This window comes from Lepidochelys olivacea, assembly GCF_965140295.1.
Source record: "Lepidochelys olivacea isolate rLepOli2 genome assembly, chromosome: 4".
Lineage (NCBI taxonomy): Eukaryota > Metazoa > Chordata > Testudines > Cheloniidae > Lepidochelys > Lepidochelys olivacea.
Window position 1 is genome coordinate 25,260,088 of NC_140414.1, and position 21,372 is coordinate 25,281,459.

The 21,372-nt window shown below is 39.0% G+C and overlaps 1 protein-coding gene across 15 annotated transcripts in view; it reads right to left on the reverse strand.

The window, feature by feature from the left end:
- The window catches only part of MAPK10 (mitogen-activated protein kinase 10), a 251,303-nt gene that overhangs the window by 89,556 nt on the left and 140,375 nt on the right, over positions 1 to 21,372 (reverse strand). For 12 of the 15 annotated variants that reach the window (XM_084627024.1, XM_084627020.1, XM_084627029.1 and 9 more), the window contains one exon: positions 7,620 to 7,789. In XM_084627024.1, coding sequence (XP_084483150.1) covers positions 7,620 to 7,789 — 170 coding nt within the window. Of the gene's footprint in view, positions 1 to 7,619; positions 7,790 to 13,853; positions 13,944 to 21,372 lie in introns of those variants that run through there. The other 3 variants (XM_084627023.1, XM_084627021.1, XM_084627018.1) reach the window with 3 other exon arrangements.

Here is a 21,372-nt window from a genome sequence, read left to right on the forward strand (position 1 = left end):
GTGCAAACTTAGATATAACCTAATATATAAATATTAGAAAATAAATAAGCAATACAGTCTGATGATGAAAGCCACATTTCTTTTATGATTTACTAGCATTTATTTTTCCATTTCTGATTCAATTGCTTCTTTGTTTTGCTGTTTGTCTATTTCTCTGCTTCCCATCCCCTGTCTCTTCCATATGATAACAGTCATTATTTTACTGCAGTAGAGACCCTGTTGTACTCAGCAAGAGCTGGCACTGGAATTCTAACAAGAGGAAACAGAAGTTTGTGGATCGGTTAATCTAATGGCAAACAAACAACAATCAAGAGAACAGCTATAACATTACCACTGACTCAGGAATATTCCCTTCATTGAGCTACAAAAGTAAAGAATATCAGATACCCCCAAAGCTGTGAATTCCCGCTCAGTTCCAAAAACAAAAAATAAAAAAAAATCTACATATACTGTTTATATATCAGACAATTCACATGACTTATTTCAGGAAAGGTATTTGAATGTTATTTTGACAGAAGACCATGTTCATATCATCTATCTTTTATGGCAGGAAATTAGAGAAAAAGAGAAGGGGAGGGGGTGGAATGGTGTGGTGGGGGGGAGAGGGAGAGCGAGAGAGAGAGAGATTCCTAGCTAGTAATATACAAAATAATAGTAGCGATTTACGTGGAAACCGTAATTTCCCATGCCAACAGTATTTGGATCTGTCAGACAGAACCTGACCATTGTAAATATGAATGGGCAGACAGACTGTGATGCAAAAGCAAGGGTAGGTAATGACCAGAAGAAACTTGTGTGATGTGACGTCATCACAGAGAGAGTTGAAAAGGAGAGCACTGGCCCCTTTCCACAGGGCCTGCCCTGAAGAGCTTTTAGCTTTAGCTTAGGGTAAAATCCCGAATCCATAAAAAACAATAGCAAAACTCTTGTTGATTTCAGTGAGGCCAGGATTTCACCCCTGGAATGCAGGGGCAAGTTTGAATTCAATCAGGAAATCACTGAGATTTGTGGACAATAGTCAGACTTGAACCGAGCCTTTTCTCAAACCCAAACTTGCCTGCTACTCAACTATAACAGAAAACAATGGCAACTTCAGAAAGGAGGACAATCAAAGGATCATTTAAAAGAGAAGGGAGCTGTGGAGATCAATGCCAATTAGGTAGGCCTTGTGTACACATAGAGGTTGAACTGATTGAACTAAATCAGTTTGGAAACTGACTTAATTAAATCTGGCTTAATTAAATTAAAACTCTATAGTGTGGACACTCAAAGCAGTGTGAGAATGCCTTACACTGATATAGCTAAATCAATACAGGACACCCTTAAACCAATGTAAATGTCCACACAAGGGGGTTGTACCAATTTACTTTGTTTCTAAACCAATGTAGTTAAATTGTATGTTTAGACAAGGCCTCAGAGAGGAAATGGGAGCACACTGGTACCTACAATAGCTACTACAATGGCGGGAGCCTTATCAGATCCTCATAAAGAGACAAGCAGAATGTGAAAACACCAGAGATCCAACACCCAGAGAGGGCATGTTACACTGTAGCAGGCTTTATTACATCTTGTCATGGTTCCAGAATCCAAATTCTCTCTCTCCCAGATTTCTGCATACTAACAAAGGAATATGAAATACAAGAAGATAAACATGAAATATGTAGCAACTTCCTTCATACCAGAAGCCACTCAGGTTACAAGGGGGCATTATAAAAATGTGAGGAATCATTTTTGTCAAATAATTACATGTCTGTCTGTCTTTTTTTATTGCTTTAAGCTTTAAAGGGAAAAAAAAGGAAGATACTGACAATAACTCTTGCTCAAACTTCACATATTTCAAGTCCCTATTTAATTTAGAAATGCGTCTTCATCCTGTCTCAGGTGTCTCCAGGCACTACAGGTGGATACATGTTAACGTATTCAGCCTTTTTCTCCCCATATTTCAAGATATTAATAAAGGGAAGAAGTTACAAGAAGCAAAGCAGAGGTGAAATATAAGTCCTTTACTCTTATGCAGACCTCCAAGCCCATTCTGGAGCTTCCTTTCCTCTCCGCTTTGCACAAGAGCTTAACATTATGGCAGCACACCCTCTAAGTAAACAGGGCTGAAGGTAGCTCCCTCTGGAATCCAGCCAAGCTGCTGGAGGGAGAAGAATCCCAGGGCATTCTTTCCTCTTCTCCCACCCAAGTGGCTGAGCAAATTGCCTCTGCAGTCCTACCAGGAGAAAGGCTGCAATTATCACATCTTAAGAAAGATCTTCTGCCCCGTCTGGTGAAACACAGTTCCTTAAATTCCTTAAAGACCCAGGGCCAAATCCTGAGTATTTGTGACCCCTAATGAAGTTAGTGGCAGTAACGGGTGCATAGCACCTCAGGATGCAGCAGTCAGCAATACAGATTCCAAATGTGTTTATGAAATTTGATATTGTTTCCTTGGGAAACCAATCACAGACATAACAACGGAAAGTCAGAGTTACTGTTCCAGATGTAAATCAGAGGGTAATCATTTCATCTGGTCAAGAGCTAAATGAAAACGTACAATTAAATATGGAAGAGATTGTTTAGCGTAAGTAGCTAGCACATATTGTAAGGGACCATTCAAAGTAAAGTGGCCTGTTAAACCAAGTCAAAGCATGGAAACAGCAATGGGTACTCAGTCGGCTCCCCAATATGCCAACCTCTTCATGGGCTACCCTGGAGAAAAATTTCTGGACAAATGACCATGATATATTGGAGATAAATCCATGATATTTTCATCCTCTGCACAGATAGTTTAAATTCCTTCATAGATTTCCACCACTACTTCAACAACCACCACTCATCCATTAAACTCTCACTGGAATACTCCCACACTAGCATCAACTCCTTGGACACCATGATCAGCTTCATCAATGGAACTCTACAGACAACCATATACAAGAAACCCATGGATCACCACACCTTCTTTCATAGATCCAGTAACCACTCAAAACACACCAAGATATCTGTTATCTACAGCCAGGCACTCAGGTACCACAAAATATTCTTCGAGGAGAAAGTCCGGAATATACACCTTAACACACTCAAAACTACCTTCAAACAAGGACTCTACCAAAAAAGTAGATTGCGTCATGGAACAAGCCACCCGAATACCTTGAAAAAACCTTCTTCAATACAGAAATAAAATCCCTCTGACCACACACCCCAGTTGTCACCTACCACCTCACACTGGAACCCATATGGTATCAACAAACAACTACAACCCGTATTTGATGAGGAACCCATCCTGAAATAAGTCTTCCCTGAACCCCCACTTACGGCCTTCAAACAATTCCCCAAACCTCCCCAACCTCTCCAGGCTCATGATCAGAAGCAAGCTCACCAGAGACCAGGATACAGTAACTCAAAGCTACACCAGACCCTGCCAGAACAAGAGATGCAAAACCTGCAGACATATCACAACATGTGGTGTACTTCATCCAATTCACCAAATGCCCCAACAACAATTATGTGGGTGAAACCATGCAATCACTACGCTCTCAAATGAACTCACACAGGAAAATGATAAATGTGATGATGGGAGTTCCTTTCCCAGGCCTGAAGAAGAACTCTGTGTGGCTCTAAAAGCTTCTCTCTCTTACCAACAGAAGTTAATCCAATAAAAGGTATTACCTCACCCATCTTTTCTCCATAATAAAAACTGGCATTTACTGTATATATCGTGCCCTTCTTCCAAAGCACCTTACAGATTGATTTCTCTAAAGGGAACACTTCAACCACTACTGAAATGCAGCTATTTCTGGGGTAGAAGGTGTAGGCACATAGCAACATAAGTAATAGCTTAGGATAGAAAATGAAGACTAGAAGCCATTTGAAAGGATACAAACTAGAGAGAAAAATTTTAGGTAGACAGAATGATTGCCCAGTGGAATTTTGTCCACAAAAAGATTGCAAGATTTGGTTCTACAGGATTACCTAACTGGAATGGAATTGCCATCACATAGGTGCATTTGCTCAGTTCTGAGTCACATGAAAGAACGTCACTGAATAAATTATCAACAAGCTTCCTGGAAAAATTGCATTTCAAATTCTAAGTAGGCCTGAGATACTTGATCATCTGAGACTTGCGACTGCAGCACATCATGGTGTACATTTTTAAAATTCCTCTGAGTAGGTTGCGTCACTCTGTGCTTTTCTTTTCTTAGGTTGTTATTCTGCAGTTATCATTTCCAAATCTGAAATAACTGATTACACATGGTGTAAAATTACAGTTTAGTCTTTTTGTTCGGAAAGAAATGTTTTCTCTCTTCCCCATCCCAGGAAAGTTAGTGTTACATCCTTGGGACCAGATATTCAGGTTAATTTCTGTGGAGGTATGCCAAATGACACCAGTTGGGGACCTCGTCCTCTATGTACAATTATTGAAACAGAGGACGATAACTTTTCCTCAGGCTGCTGCATAAGTCAACTAAAACAACGTTACCTTTAATGGGAAGTCACGCTGAGGGACTAGAAATCAGCTTCTAACAGCTCCTACACACCAGTTCTCAGTTAGATGAGTGAGTGAAACATGAGTAGGTAAGCCAATGATATTCTTTTGTATACTAGCTACAAGCCACAGAGGATCTACTCTTCTCTGTCTGACCTCTGCTAGTCCACACCCTTGATATGCCCTATTCTTCCCCATATACCAGTGGTGGGCTGTGGCTGGTACAACACTGACGGAGGGGAAATTGTCTGCTGGCCACCTGCAGACACTCAGGCCATCTGACATAAATTATTATTTATGATTTATAATGCAGTTGAGTCTAGAAGTCTCAGTCATAGACCAGGAACCATTGCCCTAGGTGCTGTAAAAATAGAACAAAGGAACAGTCCCTCCCTGTAAGAGCTTAAGTGTCCTGTGCAGACTGAAGAATCTAGCCGATATGCTCCCCAGCAATGCCAAAGCTTATGAGCTCAATATGATGGTTGAGATAACACAACAAAATGTTTCAGCGTTGCCAGTGGTATTATTTATGTACACATGCACCACTAGAGGATGCTACAGACCCCCCTAAACAAACATACCATTCATACAAACATACACTGCCATTTAATCAGCTAATCTTTTTCACAGACACATCGGTGGCAGGGACAAGGAGCAAAACCCTGCTCATAAACAAGTGTTCTGCCTCTGCACTTACAAAAACCTCCACATGAACTCAGACTAGCAGAAACCCTTATGGTATGAAAAAAAGAAGGAATTAACTTCAGGGTAACCAGATAATATTGAACTGAACATTTCACATCAACACATCTCAATAGGGCATTTGTCTTGAAACATTTATAATTGTTCCACATGGGTGCAATGGGGGTTGAAAACACTTCATATGGTAGGGTCTCTCTCTCTCTCTCTCTCTTTTTTTTTTTAAAACAAAAAAACCTTGGGCAACCTTTATCCTCCCAGGAGCCAATCAGAATTGTGACCAAACCTTCCATTGAGTGCTAGGTGTGGGGCCTGGCTGATTTACCAGGCAGTGCTCTTAAGACCCAATAGGGCATGAATTTGCTCCAGCACAATTTCTTTGGGGGTTGCAGGGGTGAGAAAGAACAGCTAAATACAGTACATCTTCTAGAATCAGAGAATTCAGAGATTAAAAAGATCACTCAGTCCATCTCTTTGTCAACGTAAGGAAAAACCCTTCAAGTCCATGTTCTCATGTTTTGGCCAATCGAGGCTTAAAAGTTCCAAGTAACGAGGCTTCCACCACTTCTTTTGGGAGATTATTCCACAATCTAATACATCTCACTGACAGGAAAGTTGTTAGCCTACATTTTCCTTTTCTTAATTCAGTTGCTTTTAGATATATCCACATGCATCACACAAAATATTGTATTTCTGCCTTTGGTGTTTACAACCTTCAAATATCTGTAGGCTTTTAACATATCTCCCCATTTGTTTTCTCATAGCCAAGTTACAGATACCTTTTAGAATGTGTCTTTGTAAATAAATCACTTCATCCTACCCTACCAATGATTCATCTTCCTTTGCACCTAACAGATTGTCAATATCCTTATGGTAAACTAGAGGCTAAAACTCAACACAATATTTCAGGTTCTGTATAGAAATGAATCTTATCTTCCTAATCCATGATGTGCTATCTTTACATCTGCAGCCCAAAACTGCACTGGTCTTTTTGCAGTCTTATCCTATTATTCATTTATTCCAGGGGATTTGTATTAGCTTACACTTTGTTTGTTGGGTGGTATTTGGTTTTTGTTTGTTTGTTTGGGTTGGTTTCTTTTTGCTTAAGGCATTCAGATTCTTGGCCTGTCAAATCTCAGCATGAAATATAAATATCACAGGATGTTATTGATTCTGTTTAGATGCCTTTAGCTTTATCTGTTCTTTGTTGCTCATAATTGAACTTTACAGCAAATCAGTTATGCATAGGCATAGGAAAATTTGATTTGAGGGGAGGAAGGAGTTTCACAGCAATACAGGGTGCGAAGTAGGAAGAGAAGACAAGAGCTTAATGCTAGGTAGTGAAGGAAAAACATCCTGGGAAAACAAACAAAAGCATTTAATACATACATTATATTTCTTTCTAAAATCTGACTGTAAACAAAATTGAAAAAATTGTATGATAAAAACAATAAATAAATTCTCAATTTGATGCCATGAAGCAGATTTGAAAATTACACAGTTTGATCGGTGGAAGTGGCATAGGTTCTGTAAGTGGTGCAGACTTGGAAGGGGTTGAAGGTACAGATGCCATTCTTCACTGCTAATTTTTAGTGTCCATGCTGAGCAATCTATAGAATTGCACTTGCCTTTGTGTTAGAGAAAGTCAGTGTTTCTGCCATTCCATCTCATGGTAAGGTAGCATTACATTAAATTCACAATACTGCAGTGTTAAAGAAGACAGACAGAAAAGGACATCTATGATAAAGTAGTTGGGGGGAAAAGAACTATTTGCTGTCTAAAACAAATATGCTGAGTGCCACTGGGCAGGGGTTCACACTATAAACCATTGGTAGGCAAAAGGAAAGGACCATCTCTAAAACTGCAGAAACAAATGTAAAATAAAATGTCACATAAGCTTTAAATGGGATTATTTAAATGATTATTTACTCTGTGAATTCTATTAACTGTATTATTATATAATATCAGCTATTACATTTCTGTCATTCATTTGGATTATGTATACATTGCATTGAAATGTCACTTAAAATAAAGGAAAACATTATCTGTCATGTAGATATGTGAAAGCTTCAAGATGCTATGGGATGTGAATTCTTTCTAAATAGGTCTCAATGACTTTTATTGTGCCAGGAGTAGAAATTACAGGGTCTGTTTGATATATAATTTCCACTTCTACTGCAAATAAGGGCTATAGCTGTCAATTATTGTAAGATCTGTCTCCCACTTTCTTGCTAGTTAATATTTGCTATGTGGAGAAACAAACCCAATGCTACCATTCACAACAGCAAGAACATTTATTGGCAGAACACTAGGCTCTTTTTATCAAAGGATGTCTGCTGCTTAACTGTTATTTTTACAATCTTAGACAATGTTTGGAACTAGCAAACTCTAAAGAAAGGCAGAAGGCATATCCCATTTAAAAGCATAAATAAAAGAAACTGAAGAGACTTACCAAACTATTCCCTGAGCCCCAGAGCCAATAGGTTTTAAGTTCTGGTAGCGCTTGAGAACGGTGAAGGTCGAGTCACCTACTTCCACGCTGTAGAACTGGTTGTCAACTTTGCTTTTGCTCATGTTGTAATGTTTGGCAATATATGACACATCCACTTGTTTTCCAAATCCCTGTCATGGAGATGAGGAGTTGACAAAAAGACAAAACCAAGACCAGTAAACCATCAGCATAACAATGAAAGAGAGCCTAGTTTTCAAATATGTATCGCTATCTTTTTATGCTCATTGTCAGAGACTTGTACACTGTCAGACAATTTCTCAAAGGCTTTCAAATACAACAGTAAACTCTCCTTCACCTAGGAAACTTCCATTGCAAAGCCATGAATCCTCATCTAGCCAGTGTCTGTAGAACAGAAATTCCCAGCCATTGGTATATGCATGCCATTACTGGTACTTCAGGCCTTTTGCAGGAAGGTTCTATATGGTGCTCTTGAAGCGTTTTGGTCTGACTTTCCTCTCACACTGCAATAAACCAGGCGTAGCTGAGAACTCCTTTAACATCAGTGGACTTAAATCAATGTAAAATGGTGCAAATGACATGGGAATTAAACTCTTAACTTTTTAAACTGTAAACTGTAGCAGTTGCCTGAAAAAATAAAGGGCGGGTGGGGGTACTACTACTGCAGAGCATCAGGGCAAAGCCACAAATCATTTCAGATAAGCACAAAAACAAGCCACAATTATTGGACTGATCCTGCCTGAGAGATTCTGAGCAGTTCTCATTGAGCATGGCAGTGCACAGCCCTTCTTTGATTTAGACCCTTGTCTCAGACTGCACTAAGTGAAAATTATTAGTAGACATTCTGCCAAGGAGGAGGATTCTGGCACTATGACTGAATTTTAAAATGATGGGGCAAATCTTAGACACCCATCAATTTTAGCTCTGTCCTTCCTCAAGCAAAAGTTTCACTGAAATAAAACTGAACCAGAGTAAAAGCAGAGTGAGCACTTCAGGATTTGGTCCTGCAACAACAACAGGTAACTTTCAGAGGGGTACAAAAGCCTCTGAAAAGCAATACAAAGTATTTTATCATAAATACACGAACATCTCCATGTATAACTAAGAACAGTAGCAAATACCAGCCAGTTTCATATCCCTAGTGGTCAGTAAGAAAATAGGAGGGTAATCTGATATGGGATTTATAAGACCCCTCCAATCACATAATGACGTCTTCTGACATCCTCGGCAAATGCCATCTTTTTGACCCTTTGATGATTTGAACATTACGTATTTATTTTCCATTTTATCACTCCAGCACATAAATCTTTCAACTGAAAAAAACAAAGACTCTTAAAGCCTATGATTAAAACTTGGTATATGCCTGGATTTTTCATGCACTGAATGCAAGACCCCAACTGAGTACTGTGTCCTAACTGTATACTTTGTATTCTACACACTACAGCAAAAACTCTGGATTTGAAAAAATGTGAAAGTACAGGTTCATATAGGTATGAATAACTTTAATTCAGTTTCCCCTGTATTAATTAGTAAATGATCTGGGTGATTTCCCCCCCCCCCAAAAGTCACAGGGACCGATCTCATCAGCTTCTGAGCAAATAGTCAATTGTCCTGAAATATAAAGGGTGGCTGCTATCAGCTCTTTGTGCTTTTTACAGCACCTAGCACAACAGGGCCACAATCCTGATGGAAGCTTCTGGTATTAACTTCATTTACATTAGTATAATAATAGTAAACAAACAATAGGTTTAGTGGACTGAATAATAGATGGGGATTCTTTTGGGATTAAAATCACTGCAAAAAAGTTAGTAATGTAAGGCCCCATCTTGCAAGATGCTGAGCATCTTGAATGCTCATTGACTTCAATGGGAACCAAAGGTGCTCCATATCTTGCAGGATGGAGGGTTAAGTAGCTGATAGTACATGCGTGGAAGTCAATGAAAGTTTCTCTATTGCCCTCAATGAGCATAGGAACCTGCCCCAAGTCTGCGTCTTCCACTGTCTATACGCCACCCTCCCTCGTTTTCCATCATTAATTCCTTTAAATCCATCTTTAGTTAGAGAAATCCCTTTCACTTATTCTATTATTAAAAACAATAGATCATAATATATTCAGTTACATAATCAAAACTTTGCTGTCACAATCAACTGTGATACATGGCCATAGAATTCAAACAGTGTGATTTTGATGGGTTGGGGCAAGGAGAAGAGCTCATTGGGAGGATTTTTTTATTTGCTTGCTTGTTTTTAAATGACTTAATGCCAATACTCCATAAAGTGAGTGTTACAATTCAAAAACTGACCTTGTCAAGATCATCTCTTCTTGGTTTTGCCTTAGAATGCTTAATATTCTGTCAATTTTCTCATGAGAACAACCACTCCACTGGATAGCACTGTTTAATTACAACTAGCTCATTTAGATAATTTGTTTGAAATATTCTGATTAACGTGGCTGTTCATTCAGGCAGTAAACATCATTTTCAGAGAAGCAATTAAAATATTACAGTTCGTTATGAGCCCGACAGTGCAAGGATTTTTTTTTTTTAGAAACACAAAAAAATAAGAGTTTTATGGACTCTGACACAGTGCCAAATTCAAGCTTCAAAACAAAGTCCTGAATGACTCAAAAATACGTTTGCAGAAACAGCCTACTTCTGAATTGCACTGTGAAAGTTAAGCCTTGAACAGTCTTCCATTTTCTGCAGAGAAATATTCACATGGTTTGCTCAGTCCTGCATACCAGAACTGGAAGTGAGAGGCAAGTACCTCTAAGTAGTCGAACAGATTGCAATGTGGTTTATTCCATTATCATTTTCTGTACAGTGAGGACAAAGTTCACATTGCAAGCCTCCTACTCTCAACCCAGCATTAGTTATTGCACCAGAATACTAGTCACATTCTTTAGTGCTATAAATATATTGATAAAGAAGGTGAGACAGTTTTGGTTTGGTTTGGACAATCTAATGATACCAACTATTGTCCTCGCATTCACTGATGACATGATGCACATGGGTGGATATCCAGGGTGGGGAAAAAACATTGATGCAATATTAATTAAGAGAAAGTTCAAAAAAATCAAGATGTTTAGAGCTTAAGTGTCAAATACTGTGTTGACATGCATCCTATGCAATTCCTTTTATAAGTCAGTGCACAATTAACCTTCATCAGTGTTCACTGTAGGCCTAAGCAGACTCACAAAAATAGTTAACAGCCTAGTCAGCAAGTTTGTCATTCGTCCACACATATATTCTCTCAAAATACTAGAAATAAATTTAAGTCCATGACAGGTTCCCAACCAAAAAAATTAGAGAACCTACTATCGGGGTGCATGGGCAAGATCATGATTAATACCTAGTGATTTCTGACCGTGAAGCAAAGAGTTGCTTTCATATCTTAACAACATACATTTCATTTAAAAACACAATTAAAGTTTATGCTGAGCCAAATTCTCATTTGAGCTATTTCTTTCACACCAGGCCCCACTCAAAATTGGGTTTACTTGGGATTTAAGCAATTTATAGAACTTGTGTGGGTCTTTTACAGAGGAATAAGTTTCATCCTGAAACAGTAAAAAGAACAGGAGTACTTGTGGCACCTTAGAGACTAACAAATTTATTTGAGCAAAAGCTTTTGTGGGCTACAGCCCACTTCATCGGATGCATAGAATGGAACATATAGTAAGACGATATATATATATATATACATACATATAGAGAACACGAAAAGGTGGCAGTTGCCTACCAACTCTAAGAGGCTAATAACATGGCTGCTACGCTCAATCCTGAAACAGTGTCGCCGATGTCAACAAAGCTTTTGGTGAAGCTGAAATAAGCTTGCAGCAAATCTGGACCACATTATAGTTTTGGGGTTCCAAATTAATTGTACAATTCAGGTGGCACAAAACTAAATAAAAAAGTATTCCCTCTTCCCCCTTTGAACAAAAGCCACTTTAGTTTCACACATTTCTGTCATTCACTATTAGAACTAGATGATTACTGCCAAACAATACAAAAAAGTGCCTGGATAATTGCTTGGATTTTAATATGAATTCAGTTTGGGTATGCTTGTGCTTGCTTGCTACATACATTTGTGTGATTAAGTTTTACTGCATGAGCATTCATGGGAACTGAATACTCAACTCGCATGTGTAAGCATTCATGCAGCATTTTCTTTTTCCAGTCAACTTCTGAAAACTTAATCAATTTTGGAAAAGTTAGTGAGTACTACAAGAAAAAACCCCTAGTCATCATTCATTTTATTGAACTAAGTGACAAAACGGGGGGGGGGGGTAAGAACAGGGAAAAACCAAAAGTTTCAAAATTCAGTTTACTGAAAAAATATTTTGAAAAAAAAAGTATTCAATTTTGAACTTTGCAAAATAGAAACAATGTCAAATTTTCATTTTTATTTTATTTATTTGCAAACTTATTTCTTCATTTTTTGATCAGCTCTAGACATCAGAGCTATGGAGATTTACACCAGTGGAGGATATGGCTCATTATGTCTGGCAAGGGAAGAGATACACCTACAATTTGCTTAATGCCAAAACCACGGAAATAGAGCTGTAAAGACTCCATCAGCGGAAGGGTTGGAGAATGAATTTGCTGCGGGCATTGCCAAATCGTAGCACATTAGAAAACACATTATTGGCTCTTATGGAACAATTAAATGAAAAAATCTGATAAAACTCAACCAGCAATTGCTGCTTGACACTCAACTTTGACTAGCTAAATTATTCTTTTTCAACATGGAGGGCAAAACAGAAGGAAGTACAATAGTAAACAGAACCAGATTTATGATTCTCAGAAAGAGTCTTCTCTCGCCTTTGCAGATGAAAAGACCAGAGAACTTTATTCTCATATTATGTAATTCCACTGCTTTCTTTGCCTATTTTCCACTGTAAAAACTCTATGGTTGTCCATAAACAGGTGCAGTTTTATTTTGACTGTTTTTATGGACACTTTTTACCCATATCCCATGATTGGCAATCCTAATATATCACAAATACTTACAGTTCAATATCTTAAATATGTCTTTCCAGGTACTTTATACCTCCTTCAGCTTGCCGGGCTCAGCATTTCCCCCTCTGGCGATGTGTGGGTGGGTTTGGGGGGGGGGACACACAGAAAGACCTGGAGTAAATCAGCCCCACTCCAGAGAGTTTGTATTCCTCACTCAGGTTTTATTTTCCAATATTTACAAAGTGGGCCTGAGGGTAGGCCCAAGCAGTACTCTTCAGTCAAAACAAAAAAACCCTTGCAACAAAGTAATAGAAAACCTTTCCCTGCCCCACTCTGGGGTGCTGTCTTATTATGCCGGCCTCTGGATGCCAGTCCTTCCCCAGAGTCCCTCCCTCCTTCTCTCATGAGAAGATGGGTTTTTCAAAGGTCAGAAGTTGCCCTTAATTGGATTCAAGTGTACTTAGCTGATCTGAGGTAGCTCCTTTTCAACTCATAGGGAAAAGGACCTTTAGCATTCTTGGGCTACCACACCTGCCTTCCACCACTCTCTGGTCTGAATGTGTCACAATATATACCTATATATATATATATGTATATAAAGTACTGTCATTCTATTAGTGGGCCTGACCCAAAGCTCAGTGAAAGTCAATGGAATGACTCCCATTGACTTCTATGAGTTTTGAATCAAGACCAGTATGCTAGCTACTTTGTTGAGGGCCAGACTGGTGCTGACCCTATCCTGGATGTGTGGGGCATATAGAGGGAAAGAGAATGGGATGGAAGCCCCTGCGCAGTCAACCTAGCACTAGTGATGTCCTTCCAATGGTGGCCATAGCCCCACATCTCTCTATCTCATCCAGAAGAGAGTGACCAGCCTCGTGAACAGCATATGTTGCAGGTGGCAGAACTCCTGCTCCAGAGTGTGCTACCATAGATCCATAAGAGCAACTGCCACTTATTCAGATAGAATCCCTCCAGGGATTCAGGTGTGTGCAACGCCTCCTCACCCCTTACCTCAAACACAGGCAATGTCTTATACCCACCATCTGGTCCCCAAAGTCAAAAGGAAAGAGTTGTTCACATAAACAGGCTCAATCATGACATCCATAGAGTTTTTTCACAAATTGCCAAAGTGGAAATAAGGGCTTGATCCTGCAAATTCCGACTCTCCTGAGCAACCTTACCAAGTCAAAGATTTTATTCATGTAATAGCTACATGCATAAATAAGGCACAAAGAAAGCAAAACAGACCCACCTCTGACAAGCCAAGTATTCTTTGCCTTCTTGTCGAGTTTGTTTCTATTGATAATTTTTTGAAACCCTTGTCATAGTGTCCCTTCCTCATCTGTGTGGGCAGATAACACAACACAATTGCCATCATTTAGGATTCTGACCTATGGAATGCTTCCCCTACTCAGCCATGGGGCTCAACTGTTCCTTTATGTCCAGTCATTTCATTTTTATGTCCCTTCCCTTGGATCTCTTTCCTTGAGCACACTCTCTTTCATCATCATCCTTTTCCAAATGGTCCCCAGGCCAGTTCTTCCTGATTTATGTCTAAAGAGACTTTAATCTTTTCATGTTCACGAACAAACACATTCCTATATGCTGTTTTATTCTATATTCTTTTGGCCCTTTCTTTAATGCCAACAACGCCTAACATTTGGTTATTTCACTGCATTTCAGAATCCTCACATCTTTTCATCCCCTCTGATGGTGTCAGCTGCTTTAATATTTTAATGGATAACTGCATTTGTAGGATAGTTGAGCTTTTATCCTTCTCAGACTCCTAGAAACAGTGAGTGCTACAAGCAAGCGTGTACTCAGAACCTTACAAGGACTTATTCAAACGTCTGTCCTACATATGGGTTCAAAGTAAAATTTGTGCTAACACTGGAGGCGATGATTAGAAATGCTACAGCAGTGAGAGATCATGAATCTCCTCATTTCCCCTAAAGGGCTGTGAGACTATGCTCAGAAGGATATAGCACAAGCAAAAGTGATTAAAAAGTAGTTTGCAAGCAGGTCAGATTGGATGTAAATCTTGGCTAAATATTGAATCAGACACACAAAAAGCCATCTAGGCTGTAATTCTGCAAGGAACAATACAGGAATTCTAAGATTAACATGTGTTTACTTAAATCACTGGTTATTCTGAAATATGAATTTGGGCTGACCAAATGCATACTGGAACCACAGAGAAGCCAATGAATCATCATATCACACCATCATGTATTCTGTGTATGCAACATATAAATTAAAGATTATTTATATCCCTCTTACTTTACAGTCAGGTGTCAACTATATCTAAGGCTCACAGGTAGCCATAACCCCCACTACTCTAAAATAGTTTTTGATACCTAAAAGTGTCACAGTTTAAAAATCTGATTCCTTGAGATTTTCTGGAGCTAGGAGTGAATATTGTGTGACCTACTCGGAAGCCAGGAATCTCTCATTTCCAGTTCTATAAAGCTCTCACGTCTACTCCTGCAGAATCACATAATATTGGAATTTAAAATGGTCTTACTAATACGTGTGCATTTAGAATTGTATTATTAGTGCTCATTTGAAGCTTTTTGCTGAACTGCTTACTCAGGCAAAGCTCCTATTGATCTCAATGGGAGTTTTGCCCATATAAGTACAATATCTGGCCCTTAGTCAACACAAATGTTTTTGGGGAAAAAACTGGACTGGGAGCTCTAGACATTAAAACCTCTTTATACACAGAACAGGGCCTACACATGCAAGCTCCTCACACCACCCCACATAAAGGCATGTGGTGCTTCACACAGAACATAAAAGTTGCATGGTCCCTGCCCTGAAGAGTTCACAAAGCCAACACATAGACAACATAAAATTCAGGTCATAATAGCAAGGGAGGGAGGAGGACATATAAGGTCAAGAGAGACCATGGGAGAAAAGATTCTTTGAATAAGTGTGTTATCAACAGGGACATGAAGAAGAGAAGACATTTTGTAAACAAGAAATTGAGCAATGTCCCAAGCACAGGAGGCAGTGAAGGCATGAAGCCAAGAATTGGTAAGAGACACCAGAAAGGCAGCAGTGAGGAGGCAGGACTGTGAGGTGCATAGGAGGAAAAAGGAAATGAGAGCAAGGACATAGCTGGGACAATATTACACAGGCCATTGAAACCTAGCCTGAATTTGATGCTGTAGCACATAGAGAGTTAGTGACAGAATAGAGGAGATAATGTATTCAGAATGAAGGCAATTTATCATGGATAGACTGAAGTGGGAGAAGTGACAAGAAGGGAACTCATAGAAGTTTGCAATAGAGGTTTTGGAGTAAGGGTTTAGTGACGCCAATAGTGAATGAAGAGTGGGTTTTGGTTATGTTAGGAGGAAGAAGTAACAAAACCTTAGAGAGAAACTGGATGCAGTGAGGGCAGGGAAAGGAGGGAGAACAGGAAGGAAGGGAAAGAAGATCGCCTGAGGATTTCAAGTCCGGGAGATGGGAAGGACAGTGAATGTATCAACAGCAGTAAAGAAAGGAGGTGGCATAGAGAGTTTAGGAAGAAAAGAAAGACATGTAATGAGATGCACTATTTCTCTAGCTTACTGCATACATTGATAATATAATGCAATATTTCATAGTGATATTAAATAGATCTGCAATCGTTTCAAGAAAGTAGGATACATCTGAGATTCTGATCAACATTTAAGAGCTTTTATTCCTACTGTGAATGCAGGGTGAAAAGGAAGATACACAAATGTACATCACTATTTCCATTAAATGGAAGCAACACCTATGGCCACATCACAACAGACTCATCACCCTATAAATTCTATTTTTAATATATTATTTTATAATTACAGCACTTGACATGGAAATGGTAGCAAACAACGGAGTCTCCCTTTTATAAATAAATAAGGGGTAAGCAGCAGAGAAATTAAAATTCCCCCTTAAAAAAATCACTCTTGATATTAAACAGGCAGGATTTGTAACCGAAGGATCTAAACTCAGGTCAGTGCTTCTCTTATAGATTATAAGAACATAAGAATATAAAAGTGGTCATACTGGGTCAGACCAAAGGTCCATCCAGCCCAGTATCCTGACTACCAACAGTGGCCAATGCCAGGTGCCCCAGAGGAAGTGAACCTAACATGATCAAGTGATCTCTCTCCTGCCATCCATTTCTACCCTCTGACAAACAGAGGCTAAGGACATCATTCCTTACCCATCCTGGCTAATAGCCATTAATTAACTTAGCCTCCATGAATTTATCCAATTCTCTTTTAAACCCTGTTATAGTCCTAGCCTTCACAACCTCCTCAGGCAATGAGTTCCACAGGTTGGTTGACTGTGCGCTGAGTGAAGAACTTCTTCCTTTTATTTGTTTTAAACCTGCTGTCCACTAATTTCATTTGGTGGCCCTTAGTTCTTATATTATGGGAACAAGTAAATAGCTTTCCTTATTCACTTTCTCCACACCACTCCTGATTTTATATACTTCTATCATATCTCCCTTAGTCTCCTCTTTTCCAAGCTGAAAAGTCCTAGCCTCTTTAATCTCTCCTCATATGGGACCCCTTCCAAACCCCTAATCATTTTAGTTGCCTTTTCTGAACCTTTTCTAATGCCAGTATATCTTTTTTGAGATGAGGGGACCACAACTGTACGTAGTATTCAAGATGTGGGCATACCACGGATTTATATAAGGGCAATAAAATATTCTCCGTCTTATTCCCTATCCCTTTTTTAATTATTCCTTACATCCCGTTTGCTTTTTTGACTGTCACTGCACACTGCGGGGACATCTTCAGAGAACTATCCACAATGACTCCAAGATCTTTCTCCTGATTAGTTGTAGCTAACTTAGCCCCCATCATCTTGTATGTATAGTTGGGGATATTTTTTCCAATGTGCATTACTTTACATTTATCCACATTAAATTTCATTTGCCATTTTGTTGCCCAATCATTTAGTTTTGTGAGATCTTTTTGAAGTTCTTCACAGTCTGCTTCGGTCTTAACTCTCTTGAGCAGTTTAGTATCATTTGCAAACTTTGCCACCTCACTGTTTACCCCTTTCTCCAGATCATTTATGAATAAGTTGAATAGGATTGGTCCTAGAACTGACTCTTGGGGAACACCACTATTTACCCAAGGGTAACTATCATGAATGTTGATTAATGACCCACCAGAAACCATGGGAAATTACAGGACATTTTGCATGGAAACAACTTTGTTTAAGGCTGCAAGCAATATCTTCATCCAATCTGATTAAAACATTAGACTGATTTATCAAAATTAAGAAACAATTCGCAATCAGACCAGATGAGCTCAACCAATGAATAGCTGCATGATTATCAACAAACATGACCTTTTCTGTGGTTCAAGCTAATCTAAGAGCATTCTCAAAATAATCTGGTTTCTAAATGTTCATCAATGACATTGTTATGGAAACTAGGGAGTCTGTAAAGGATTTTAGAGAGCGCGCGCACATAGTGATTGGTCAAGCAGTTTACACAGGTTGTCACAGTAATGAGGAAAGAAAGCCACCAAGCAAGAAACTAAGCTAAGATTTTCAAAGGACTCAAAATTTCCCCAAAATCCCACTCTAAAATTTCATTCTAGGTATTTCTTTTGGTGGTCTCAATGCAGCAAGAATTACAATGAACAAAACCGCTGCCAGATCGTGTACTTGAGATACCAAATTGTTCAAATTAACCAATAAATATGACGATGCATGTCATATCTAAGATAAAATCACGATGAATGACTCGGGAAAAAACATCTTCTTAACATTTATGGATGTGTCTCATTGAAAACTACAAAATGTGCCATATTTTTGATTGTGGTACAATATACATATTATGAAAGCACATAATCCAATAAAGGAAATGTTTTAAGTTATTTTTCTTCTAAGACATAAAAAATATCTTGCCTTTCACTGACTGGGTGAAACCACAGGATCATATTATATTCCAACAAAAAATGTATTGGACTGAAAAAGACCATTCAGGAACTTGTACAGAGAACCCACGAACACTTCTGTTGAGCTGTGGAGCAAAACAAGTTGAGAAGTAGGGGTCTGCAAGACTAAACAAAGATACCCCATGAAGAATGGCCTATGGGAGGTATTTGGGGAACAGATGGACTTGCTGGTTTAATTTCACTGCATGTATATCTGTTAACCCATATGGACGGATTCAAGTTCTGGTCAGACAGAAACATCAGGAGACATTGCTGAAACGTGATTGTCATCTTTTTCAGAACCAGTTCTTTACATGCCATAATTTTTAAAATGCTGTTGCTTATTTCTAAGGATGTATTTTGTTTCTTAATCTTAAAATACTTTATATTGCCTTCATGTTGAGGCATTTACATTATTGAGCTACTGATAGAGAGATTACACTTAATACTGTAACTTGGCTGTAGAGGGACAGTTTATCATTAGGCCTATGCCACTTTCATGTACAACATAAAGAGCTATGCCTACCGTAGGTAGTCCCAGATAAATCCTCAAGAAGAATATGCTACAAGGAAAAGTTTGCATAGCATTACTTAGAGCCCTAAGTTTCAGTTTCCTCTTGCCCTCCTGAATTGATATTATAGGACAAACCATTTTTGTGGGAAGGAAACCCAAGAGGTGGATACTCTGAATGGAAGCAGGACTTTATTATAGTGTATTCCAATGATTTATTCAACTTGTTAACAGACCACCAGTTTTAATAATTCCAGCTACTTCATTCTGTGTAATAGGTCTATTTCGCCAGATATAAATGCTGCCCTTCAGAATCCCCCATTGGTTATTTGTCTCCAAAAGATTGCATATTCCAGGAGTCCAGCCTTGTATAGAAGGCCAGGTCCTCAGCTGGTATAAATCAACATAGTTTCATAGAAGACAATGGAGTTATATGGATTTACACCTGCTGAGGATCTGGCCCATGGTGTAGGTACTTTTAAAATGTCCCCTCTGGAGACCATCTTATAAACAGCCAGGATGCTATAGGGGAGGGGGGGCTGGAAATTAAAAGTTAAAGGGCTACATTCTGCTCTCAACTGCATCCTGAATTTAGAATGATGTAACAGAGCAAAATTTAGCTCATTATCTTGCAAGCCAATGGATTAGGATCAAATTACATCAGGGACTCTTCTGATCTCCAACTCAGGCTCATACAACAAGAAAATATTTTGAATGCACTGAAACCCCAGAAAACCCAAAAAGTGGGTATAATGATGCCTTCTGGAAATGATGAACGTATAGGTGCTCTTTGCTATACAAACTGTATGAATGCCCTTTGGCCATAGTCCTGGGAGGATCTGAGTTGCAGGATCAAGCCCTTGCTGCAAATGAACATTCCATGTACATATCATTTATTTTTGCTGGAAGCAATCCCTAAATCCCTGAGGCTTACTCACTGAACTGACAGCTGCTTCCTGCAAGCCTTCCCGGTGACCAAAAAACCCCCTCAACTCATTATTTCTTCATCACTGGCTCAGAAGGATTAACTCATTCCAGAGCCTTTCGCCTCCATGTCACTAGCATGATTTCAGCAGTGACTAAACATTGCTACCATTTGTGAATAAGCTGAGGATTTAGGTCACTTCTTAGAGGACTGTCATGTGCATCACACATCCCCTCCCCATGCCACAATAACTGATGATACCCTTTCTGGCTGTGGTCCTGATCCAACAAAACCACTTAAAGACGTCCAATGGAACTACTCACATGTTTAAAGTTAAGCATGTGCTTAAGTGTTTTTCTGGATCGTGGCCTAGCTTAGCAGAGAGAGTGAATTAATATAGAATCAGAAATGGGGGCTGAAATGAACCACAAGAGGTCAAATAGTTCATCCCCCACTCTGAGGCAGGACCAACTAAACTTAGACCACCCCTGACAGGTGTTCATCTAACCTGTTCTTAAAAATCTTCAATGATGGGGATTCCACAACTTTCCATGGAAACCTACTCCAGAGCTTAACTACCCTTATAGTTAGAAAGCTTTTCCTAATATCTAACGTAAATCTCCTTTGCTGTATGCTGAGCCAATCACTTCCTGTCCTACCTTCAGAGGACACAGAGAACAGCTGATCACCTTTATAACAGCCTTTAACATATTGAAGTCCCCCTCAATCTTCTCTTCTTAAAACTAAATATTCCCAGTGTTCGTAATCTTTCTACAGGTCAGGTTTTCTAAACCTTTAACTTTTTTTTTTTTATCTCCTCTGGAATTTCTCCAATTTGTCTGCATCTTTCTTAAAATGTGATGCAAAAAACTGAACAAAATACTCCAGCTGAAGCCTCAGCAGTGCCAAGCAGAGCAGATAATTACCTCTTGTGTCTTACATACGACACTTTCCCTTTTTGCAACTGCATCATATTGTTGTCTTATATTCAATTTGTGGTCCACTATAGCTCCCAAATCCTTTTCTACAGCTCTACTGCCTTGCCAGTTATTTCCCAGTTTTGATTTTTCCTTCCTTCATCAAGGTTATTTTGAATTCTAATCCTGTCCTCCAAAGTGCCTGCAACCATTTCCGGCTTGGTGTCATCTGCAAATTTTAATAAGAATACTATCCACTCCATTATCCAAGTCATTAATGAAAATATTGAATAGTATCGGACCTAGGACAGACTCTTGAGGGACCACATTGGATACATCCATCCAGTTTGACAATGAACCATTGACACCTACTCTGAGTACTCTTTCAACCAGTTTTTCCTAGTTCGTTTATGAGAATGTCACACTGGACTCTGTCAAAAGCCTTAATAAAAATCAAGATAAATCATGTTGACTGCTTCCCCAGC